Source organism: Grammomys surdaster, unplaced genomic scaffold, assembly GCF_004785775.1.
Source record: "Grammomys surdaster isolate TR1022 unplaced genomic scaffold, NIH_TR_1.0 185, whole genome shotgun sequence".
Taxonomy (NCBI): domain Eukaryota; kingdom Metazoa; phylum Chordata; class Mammalia; order Rodentia; family Muridae; genus Grammomys; species Grammomys surdaster.
This window is the reverse complement of record NW_021604630.1, coordinates 887,596-898,492: the sequence shown is the minus strand read 5'-3', so window position 1 is coordinate 898,492 and position 10,897 is coordinate 887,596. Positions and strand designations below refer to the sequence as shown.

General features: G+C 39.4%; 1 protein-coding gene across 1 annotated transcript in view; it reads right to left on the bottom strand.

Annotated features, from left to right (window-relative positions):
- Positions 1–10,897, bottom strand: part of Zmat4 (zinc finger matrin-type 4) — a 248,820-nt gene that overhangs the window by 108,647 nt on the left and 129,276 nt on the right. The window contains exon 3 of the mRNA XM_028768142.1: positions 3,639–3,795. Within this exon, the coding sequence (XP_028623975.1) occupies positions 3,639–3,795 (157 nt within the window). The remainder of the gene's footprint in view (positions 1–3,638; positions 3,796–10,897) is intronic.

Here is a 10,897-nt window from a genome sequence, read left to right as displayed (position 1 = left end):
CTCTCTCTCTCTCTCTCTCTCTCTCTCTCTCTCTCTCTCTCTCTCTCTCTCTCTTTTGTTTTAATAAGATGAGGGGAGAGTCATGGAAAGGTGCAAATATCAATACATTTCTTTTTTTTTTACTTTTAAAATAACCATCATTGGTTTTTATTAAAAATTGTCTGTATGCATTTTGAGGGGCCAGCTGTAAATTAAACTGTCTTTGTCTGGTTGCTATAGTGATAGCTAACTGACACAGCCTTCTCTGCTTTCTGGCCTCTCTTCCCACAGCCCGGTTTCTCTGGTCTCACTGCATATGACATGATACGGCAGTGTAAATCACCCTTCCCATTTGGACAGGATCTGCATCCCAAGTTCTTTGATCCTATGACCACATGGTGGTCTAGCATCCCTCTGTGTGCGTCTGTCTTCACAGCTATATCCAGACCAGAGAATCTAAGACAAAAACCAAGAAGGTGAAACTGGTTTGTGTTCCAGTGGGTTGGCTATGCAATTTAGAAGTCCTAGTAAACATATTCTCATCCGAAGAAGGCACCTCAAAGCCCATTAGGTCCCCCAGGTGCTCAGTTGGTGTCTGAGCTGACTACAGATGCAGGTAGAGGAGAACGGTCCTGACTGGTCTTCATTAGATAAAATAGCACTGAGAAGCAATGAGCTCTATTCCAATTGTGCCCACCCAGAAATCACCAGAGTTTGAGAGACTGTGGTTCACCACATGGCAGCATAAGAGGCGTACCTGAGCAGGGTGCTGCTTTCTCTCTGGCATCAAGATTCAGTGAGCTGGGTTTCACATGTCTGGTTTTATTTTTTTTTCCTTTTGTTTTCATTACAGATAGGATTTCAAGCCAGCTAAGCCGATTAGGCAGTACTAGCCCATGTGTACGTGTGCTCAGGGAAGCCTCAGGACTGAGCTCTCCCTAAATTGCTGTTCCGAAAGGCTGTGACCTGCAAAGGAAGGCAATGCTATGCCAGGCAAGTAACCCACAACAACTCCAATGCCATGGCTTGGGTCTTCTCCAGCTTCTAAGTTCTTGCCCTTACAATAACTGGATTTGTGGTTTAGGTCCAATGCCTGAAGCCTGGGAACAGGGTCCTGTGCTGTCAGAGTTCTTTCTTTCCTGTGCTGGTTCTCCAACCTGATTCCTGCTCCTTAACTGATTCTCATCTGTGATCCTTATCTTAAAGGACATCCCTTATGATTCTCCCCAAATCTCTGGGCTGCATCCAAAGTCCTGCTGCCAATGACTGTGGGCATATTCCTTGATCACTCAAGTTTTCTGAAGCCACACTGACATGCTACCCTTTGTCCCACCCATGTTCTCACCTTTACCTTGGGCCACACTTTCTATTGCCTACTTCTGCATATTTTTGTGTTCGATGGCTGGCAGAATCCCAAGCCTGAAGATCAGTTTAGCTTCTCGGGACTTCAATTTGGTCTGTGGTTGGCACCTTCCAAGATTCTTCGTGCTCAAAGCAGGTGGTAAGAGGGTATGCTAAGCAAGGGAAATGGACGAGAAGGAGTCTAGGATATGACAATTAGATTTCTCCGCTCCCCAGTGGAAGTAGCTTCAAGCTGATAGTGTAATTTATCCTTTCCCATTCTGGTCCTGCCTAACAGGTTCCCTAATCTCTGTAATACTATCTTTGAAGGTAGTATTGGGAGGAGAGAGACTATATCTTTGTTGATCATATTGGTTAGCAAATGGGAAAATGATTATGTATCAAAATCTATCACATGCCAAAGTAGTTCTTTATGATTTTGCATCCATCTTCAGGAATTCAAATAATCCCAGAGCTAAATTAGCACCATGGACAGCAAGAACCCAGTCACTGAATAAGGGTACTCTTTAAATGACCTGAATTTTGTTTTTTGGAATAAGGGTACTCTTTAAATGATCTGAATTTTGTCTTTGGAATATGTGTAACCATATGTTTGTGTGTGTGTGTGTGTGTGTGTGTGTGTGTGTGTGTGTCCTTTCAATGTTTTATTATATTTGTTTATGGGGGGCACACTTGCCATAGTGCTTATATGGAGGACACAGTTTAAATTCTTTCTTTCCACCACAGAAGTCCAGGAGTCAAACTCAGGCTCTCTGGTTTGCTAGTGAATTTAGCCTCTGAGCCATCTTGCCACTCCTGTCTTTGCCATATATTGAGAGTTAATAAGTTATCCTTGAGCTCTATGTCCTAGTTCTGGGATTATTTGAATTCCTGAAGATGGTTACAAAAATCATAAAAAACTACTTTGGCATGTGATAGTTTTTGATACATAATCATTTTCCCATTTGCTAACCAATGTGATAAAGATATAGCCTCTCTCCTCCCAACACTACCTCCAAATACACTACCTCAGAAATGAAATTTAACAGTACTCTTCTGCTTAGGCAAAGAGAACAGATGAGCTAGTTACTCATTCACAGAAAGAAAAGATAGAAATTTTCCAGCGACTCTTTCTTTGAGGTGTCTATTTTAAGAGATCTGATGATGCGTAGGTCACAAGGTTAGTGCCTCAGCCTTTCAGAGAACAAGCGTCTCAACAGAGCGCCCCTTGTTCAATGCCATATCACGCAGAGGTTCCAAAATAAGCTGCACTCGTTTCCAGACGAAACGATTCTACACCTGAATGTCACATCCACCTCCAGGAAAGCAATATGCTGTGCTCAAACTCAGCCGAGAAACGGAGTGAAAAGACTCCTTGCTATTTGTTAAGCAATTAGCTGAAGAAGTACACCAGTGAACTCAAAACCAAGCGTTGCTTCAGACGCTCTCTCGTTTCCAAAATACCATTTAAAAATAATTACACCCACGATTTATGCACGATTCATTAGACAGCAAGATAAAATGCACTACTAAATTTTAATTGCACTGCAAGAGGAGACATAATGAAAAATATCCCCTAACTTCCTGGGATTATAACCCAGCACAGTAACATCTTCATCACAATATAAATCTTGTCCAAACAGTTTCAACATTGCTAAATTATAAAAAAAAAAAATCTTAGTTTCATAATTTGGTTAAACCTCCAAAGACATTGTTTACTTAAGCATTCAGAAGGTAAGGTAATCTGCGATCAATATTTAAGTTACTGATAAAAGTCAATAGGTTTGAATCACAGCTTCCCTAGTAACAAAGGCAGCAATGCCATAAATACACACTTGTCTCCAAACTAAAGCGGCTGTGAAGACTATGGTTTATTTGTGCTTCTCCACCAAACAAACCAAGAACCTATGATGTAATTGCATCCTGGTGTATTCAAAGCACAGATGTAAAGGATGGTAATTGTTTTCCATAGACACTGGCAGGAACCTACCTCCTATGTAGTGTGCACATCCATACTTATGTGAAATGTGGTCTGAACCTGGGAAGAGCACCACAGATGTGTATCTCACATGATACGAAATCAATGGGACAGACATCCTGGAGGATGTAAACATTAGATGAAAGACACCGTACAAGCCCATGAAATCATACTCCAGTGGTCCTTTGTACCCAGGCTCCCCAACCCTCTCTGTGGGTTTTGAATGGTACCGGCCATTTGACCCAAAAAGTGTGCAGCTTCTGAAAAGAGGGTGATTCCTATGACTGACAAGAGTGTATGGCTCTTGGTGCCATCCTGGGTCATTTTTATCCACACATACCTGTGGTTTTCAATGGAGGTTTCTCTCCTAGCAGCAGTTTTATCCTTTTGGCATGGATTTTGCCTTGGTAATGTGAGTCGGCCACCACGGCTGAGGTAAAGGACATGTTACAGAGTGTACAGCACTTATTCTTATCCACCATGTCAGCGTCGCTCCCCTGCATGGAGAAAAGGAGAAAGACGGTGTCACAGAGGAACACAAGTCCCATGTCATGAGACATTCCCATGAGATTTGTCTATTGCCGAACAGCTTATAGACATGTTAGCTACTTCGATATAATTACCATCAACACAGTAATGTACATTTATGCGGTGGTTACATGAGCAAGACCCTGGGTTTATAGGAAACTTTGCAGATATGAGTTCGCTGAAAACAAAAAATGGAGCCCACAATTAGGAAAAGGCACATTGTCTGGCTCTGTGAGAAGAGTAGTTGGTAATTGCCCACATTATACTCATTAAAGTAAGGGAAATATCAAAGTTCACATGGCCTGAATTATTTAGCAGAAATTATCATTTGGCATTCAGTTCTGCCTTTGCCAATTTTAGCCTCACCAGGATACATAGCTGCAGTGCTCAAGTTGTTGTTAGAGAAAAAGTTTCTCCAAAGACTTGAACATTTTTCATACTGAATTTGCATATCTATCATAGAGATATAGTGACCACACTGCCTGAATTTTCTGGCAAGATTTTTGTGTAATTTTTTTCTCCCTTTTCTTTAGAAAAGGTGATTGGCTAAATGCTGCACCAGAATGCTTAGTCCGGCTTAATTTTTATGCCTTTGTACGATTTAATGAAAATGAATCGTGAATGAGAGAAAAGCAACTCCTTTGTCAGAGCATATGACACGGCCATTATGTCTGCAGGTCATCAATTACTTCTACACTCCCAGAAGATTATTCCTCTGCCTCTCCTCCTGCCTCGTTGGAAATTGAGGGTACAGTGGCCTTTAAGATAAGGACCAAATCTGTCCCTCAATGGAACCGAAAGACCGAGGCATCTCGTTGTGAAAGAACATTCTTAGCAGATCTCTACCCCCACAATAGTCCCTGCTTAGAGACCCAGAAAACCCAGAAATGAAATTTAAAATTGGATGGAGACAAGGAGGAGGATGGGGACAGAATTGAGGGGAACAGAAAATTATATAATTGTTGCATAATTATAAAACGTCCGTACTGCTAGAAAGTTGTCTTACATACATTATGTGGTAGTTGGAAAACTAACTCCTTCCTTAAGGTAGCATATATCAAATGTCTGATAATTAGATTGTGGTATGTGGGAAGACAGCTCTTCTATTTGTATATGTCTGTGTGTCTGTGTGTGGTGTGTGCATCCCTCTATGTTTTTGTGTGGTGTGTGTGTGTGTGTGTGTGTGTGTATCTTTCAGGAGGTTAACCTACACTTAAATGGTAGGAACGACAGACTCAAATTCTGAAATGCCAGAAGTGGGGGATGGTAGTCAGTGTTAGTAAGTCAACCCAAAAGGGCCACGTTCCCAAAGGTCTCTGCTCTGGGGAGCGTTCTGCCCTTGATGAAGATAAGCTAAGCTACTTTTGAGTTTTGCTTACAGATGAAAATAAAGGCACAAGAATGTTTACCAGCCACCATGTACTACTATACTAGGAAATAAAACAGACCAGGCAGTAAAGCAGGAGGGTTGGCTCTCACTGATCTCTCAATGAACCAAGCCTAACGGGAGTACAGGGCATTCCTCTCCAAGGAAAAGTCCAGACATACCAAGCCAACATCAAATCTCAGAGCAACTGAAGAAAGGACAATGCGTTCATGGAAGTATGAGGGGCTGGGGGCCTTTGGGGAAATAGAAAATCAATTGGCAACCTTCCCACAGTGTGTTAGGCGTAATCAGTCCTATGTGCTTCTTTTCTAAATCTTTAAAACTTTTGAGATTATAATGTAATTACAACATTTCTCTCTACTCTTCCTTAAACCCAGAGACTCCCCTATACCCTCCTTGTTCTCTTTCAAATGTATGGCATCTCTCACCGTTGTTATTGCATTCATATATGTACATGGGAATGCATATACATCCCTAAATATAACCTAGTCAGTTGGTACATTACTAATATGTGTGTTTTTAGGGATAACTATTGGTTTTTAGATAACTAATTGGTGTGTTCTTCCCTGGGGAAGGCCATTTCTCCCACTCTCAGCATTCCTCCATTGACTGTAGTTCTTTGCGTAGGGTTGAGGCTTCAGTGCTTGTGTAGACCAAATTTAGGAAGTCATGCCAGTGAGACTTTATGGGTGTTGCTTGTGACATTACTAGGAAACACATCTCACAGAAAACTCTCTGATCCTCTGGCTCTTGTACCCTTCCCATCTTGTCCTCTCAGTGTTCCATAAGCCCTAGGTGTTCTATACATTCATCCTCAGAACTTGGCCCCACAACTGCATTTTGTTTGCCTAGGGCTTTCCGTAATGGTCTCTCACACTGTTGCAAATGGAACTTTCCTTGATGTGGAGTTGAAGGTACAGATCTGTGGGTATAAGAAGAAGCACTTAGATTATTGTTAGGAATTATACTGCTTTAGTAAAGTAGTGCTTGTAGGTGGTTGTCCTTCAATATCCATGATGTCACCAGCACTGATAGTTATGTAGGGTTCTGGCACCAGGGATGAAGTTCCTTCTATCGAGTAGGCCATAGGCCCAATTAGAGAGCTGTTAGTTGCTGCCAAGATGTGTGTACCACTAGTGCACCTGAGTGTCATCATTCCATGCTGGGCATTGATGTGGTTCATCAGCATCACTCAGCTGGTTAGGATCGTTTGTTACCTCCTCTTATAGAAGCTTGAATGGTATCTTGGGTACCATGAAAGCTAGACCTCAGGAAGGAGGCATTCAACCTTGTTCTAGCTCAGGTTGTCTGGGCCCTGTTTCTGAGATACATAGTACCATCAGCGCTTGAAATTTATCTTCCACTTCTAAGGGACAACCAAAGCACCTGCAATAGGCTGTATGCTTTGGGACTCTCTTGGACAGGCCTAGCCAGCAACACAAAAGAACGCTACTCATGCCTGGTACTGGGATTTATCTTAGGTGGCCTCTGGCTCTTGGATAGAGCAATGTCAGTTGAGACAAAAATTAAATAAACATATGCATATTATTAAACATTATTAAATTTATTACTTTTTGAAAGTAAATAGTTAATAATATGATTTCTTGTGCTTAAACAGACACCCTTATTTTTATTCTTCTTTAAAAAGTTAATTATTCTATTTATTTACATTCTAGATGTTGTCCCCTCTCCTGCTGCTCCCTCCCACAGTTCTTCACTCCTTTCCCCTCCCCTTTGCCTCCAAGAGGGTGATTTCTACCCAATGGGTATCCTCCTTCCCTGGGCCTCAAGTCTCTACAGGTTTAGGACTTTTCCTTTCTTCTGTATTTACCTCCCTCTCCAGTAAGGTGCTCCTCTTTTTCCATCACCCCAATCAAATCACTTGTACACTGCCAGTCCCTTTCACCCTGCTCCCCCTTTTCTCCACTTACATTCATCTCCCTCCTTAAAGAACCCCAACCATTCCCAGTCCTCTGATCATTAGGAACCTACTTGCGTTTTGCTCCCCAATCCCTCTATCCTGGCAATGATTCCATATTACTTTCCTGGTTTCTGTAGTTACTCCAGGCTCTGTCTCCACATCTAAAGATTCAAAGGTGGGAACAACAGATGAAATAGAACAGTTGGCATTTGTGTTTCTGGTTCTGGGTTACCTGACTCAATACGATCGCTGAGTATTATTCCACAATGTGTTTGTCCATTTTTGTTATCCATTCGTCAGTTGAAGTATATTTAGATGGTTTCCATTTTATAAGTATTGCGACTTCAAGCAAAGCTCATGGACGAGCTTCCTCACTTCTACAGCAGCATTTTGTGTGGATTGTTTTGTTGAGGTTTCTCTTTTTGACTTGAGTAAGATCAAAACTCAAGAATGTGTCAATTTACATTTTCGTAACTGCCAAAGATGGTGAACATTTTTTTTTGAGATGTTTCTTAGGTAATATTCTTTCCTTTTTCTGAGAACTCATGTTCCAGGCTAAGTGTTTGGATGGATCATTTGATTTTTTTTTTGAGTCTTTGTTTTTTGAGTTCTTTATATCTTCTGGAATGAGTCCTTTGTTAGATGTATAACCAGCAAAGATTCTTTCCAATTCGCTGGGCTTCCATCTCCCAGTTGATTGTTTCTTTCCTGTGTAGAAGATTCTTTATTCCCATAAGTCAACTGTTGGTCATAAATCTTAAGCAAATGGGGTTGTATTCAGGAGGTCCTTCCATACACCTTCATCATATAGGGAACCATCTGTGCTTCCTTCTAGCAGTTTTATTTTTTCAGATTTCATGTTTAGGTCTTAGATTGTGCAAGGTGATAGATACAAGTCTAGTTTCATCGTTGAGTATGTGGGCATCCAGTTTCCCCAGCACTATTTCTTGAAGATGCTTTCTTTTCTTCAATATATGTTTTCTGGCATCTTGGTCAAATATTAAGTGGCTGGAGTTAGATTTGCTCATGTTTAGGTCTTTGATTTTGTTCTGTTGCTATACATTTCTGTTTGTGTCAGTATAGTACTATTTTTATTAATGTGTGTCTGTGGTATATCGTATGATCTGGGACTGTAATCTCTCTAGAGTTCTTTTTACTCGAAATTATTTGGGCTATCTGGTGTCTTTTCTAGTTTCATATAATTTTTAGTGCACTATTTTATTTCTCTGAATAATGAGATGGGGATCTTCATTAGGATTGCATTGAATCTTCAAATAGCTTTTGATAAAATGGTCATTTTCGCAATTCTAATTCTACCAGTTCTACTAAATTTTAATAATTCGCAATATAAGCATGGGGTGTCTTTCCATTTTCTAGGGTCTCTTTTGTTGCTTTCTTCAGGAGTTTAAATTTTTCATTGTAGAGGTCCTTTACTTCCTTGATTAGGGTTATTCATAGATCTTTCCTTTTCTTTACATTGTGAATGGGAGTTCGTCTGTGATCCCCTTGTCTGCATGTTTGCTGTTGGTGTATCAGACATATTGATTTGTGCAAGTTGACTCTGGATACTACCTCATTGCTAATACTGCTTATCTTTTTTTTTCTGCTTATCATTTCTAGAAGTCTAGTTTCATCGTTGAGTATGTGGGCATCCAGTTTCCCCAGCACTTTTTCTTGAACATGCTTTCTTTTCTTCAATATATAGGTATTTTTTTTTTGCATCTTCATCAAATATTATGTTTTCTGGTAGAATTGGGGGATCTTTAATGGTTAGCTTCCTATTGTTTTGCAATGGCTTCTCCTTTTCCCATTTGTATCCCTTTGATTTCCTTCTCTTGTTTTATTGCTCCAGCCAATGATCTAAGCACAATATTAAGATTGAGTGGGCACAGTGGACATTCCATCTGGTTTCTGACCTCAGAGAGATTTCTTCAAGCTTTTTTCCATTTAGGATGATGTTGGCTGTGGTTTTCTCATATACAGCTTATACTGAGGTTCATTGGGGTATGTGCCCTTCTGGCTCGATACTCAGCAAAACTTTTATCATAAAGCCATGTTGGATTTTGTTTAAGGCTTTTTCTGAATCTATTGCAATAACCATGTGATTCTTATCTTTAAGTCTATTTATGTGGTTCATTATGTTTATTGATCTCATCTTTTGAACTATCCCTGCATTTCAGGAACAAAGCCCAAATAATCGTGGTGAATAATCTTTTTGATATATGTCTGTATTCTGATTGTAATTATCTTATTAAGCATTTTTGGATCTATGTTCATTAGGTACATTGGCCTGTTCTTTTCTTTTGTTGTTGTTGTGTTTTTGCCTGATTTGGTTATTAAAGTGCTATTGGTTTCACAGAAACCATTTGGGAGTGCTCCTTCTGTTTCCATTTTTGGAATAGTTTAAGAGGACTAGCTGTAGATCTTCTTTGAAAGTATGGTTGAATTCTGCTGTGAATCCATGCCCTGAACATTTGTTTTTTAGCCTACAGGATTTTTGCTACTATTTCAGTTTCCTCAATTGTTATACATCTGTTTAGGTGTTGACTTCTTGGGTCAATTGGCTTAGTTCAATTGATAGTTTGGCTGAATCTAGAATGAATGAATTCATCCATTTCTCTGGTTCTCAACATAATGGAGTACAGATTTTTAAAATACGCCCTTATATTATTCGGAATTTTTTTGCTGACTGCTGTAATGTCTGCCTCTTCATTTCTGATTGTATTAATTGGGTCATCTCTTTTAGTTAGTTGGACCAAGTGTCTGTCAATTTTAAAACACAAAACAAAATAACAGTTTTTAGATGCATTCATTTATTTTATTATTTTTCTTGTTTTGGTTTATTTCTGCTCTGATTTTTATTATTTCTTGAAGTAAGCCATGCTTGGATTTGGTTTGTCCTTGTTTTTCCCACCATTTGAATTGTATGATTAAGTCATTTATTTGTACTATATTTATTTTTAATGTATGCACTTAGAGCTATAAATTACCCTAGTAGGACAGCTTTCAATATGTTTCAGAGGGTCTTTTGTAGTGTCTTCATTTTCATTTAATTCCAAAAAGGTCTATATTTCTTTCTTAGTTCCTTCTTTGACACACTTATCATTTCTAATGAGTTGTTTCATCTCAGCGAGTTTGTGCCTCTACCAGAGATGTGTTTACTGTCAATTTTAAGTTTTATTGCAGTCTTTTCAGATAGTACACAAGGAGTGATTTCAATCTCTTCAAATTTGGAAAGATTTATTTTGTGTCACAGGATATGGTCTATTTTAGAAAGGCTTCTATGCAATCTTGGCTAGAATCTTTGGTATTTCTGTGGAATATTCAGTAGATAACTGTTAAGTCCTTCCACCCTGATGTTTGATTTTTGTTCAAATGATCTGTCTATTGAAGAAAGTGAGGTACTGAAACCACATAGTATCAATGAGTAGATGTTAATCTGTGTCTTTAATTCCAGTGGTAGGTTGTTTTTTCTTTTAATGAAATTCAATGCCCCAAATTTCTGCACACATGTTTAGGATAAGAAATGTCTTCTTGGTTACCTGTTCCCTTAATTAGAATTAAGTGTCCCTCTTTATCTTTTCTGGCTAGTATTATTTTGAAGTCTAGTTTGTCAAATGATTAAGACAGTAACACTTGGCTGCTTCCTGCTCACATTTCACTGGAATTCTTTTGTCTGTCCTTTTCCTCTAAGGTGATTTTTATACTTAATGCCAAGTTTCTTATAGACAACAGATGGATTTTGTTTATTGATCTATTCAGT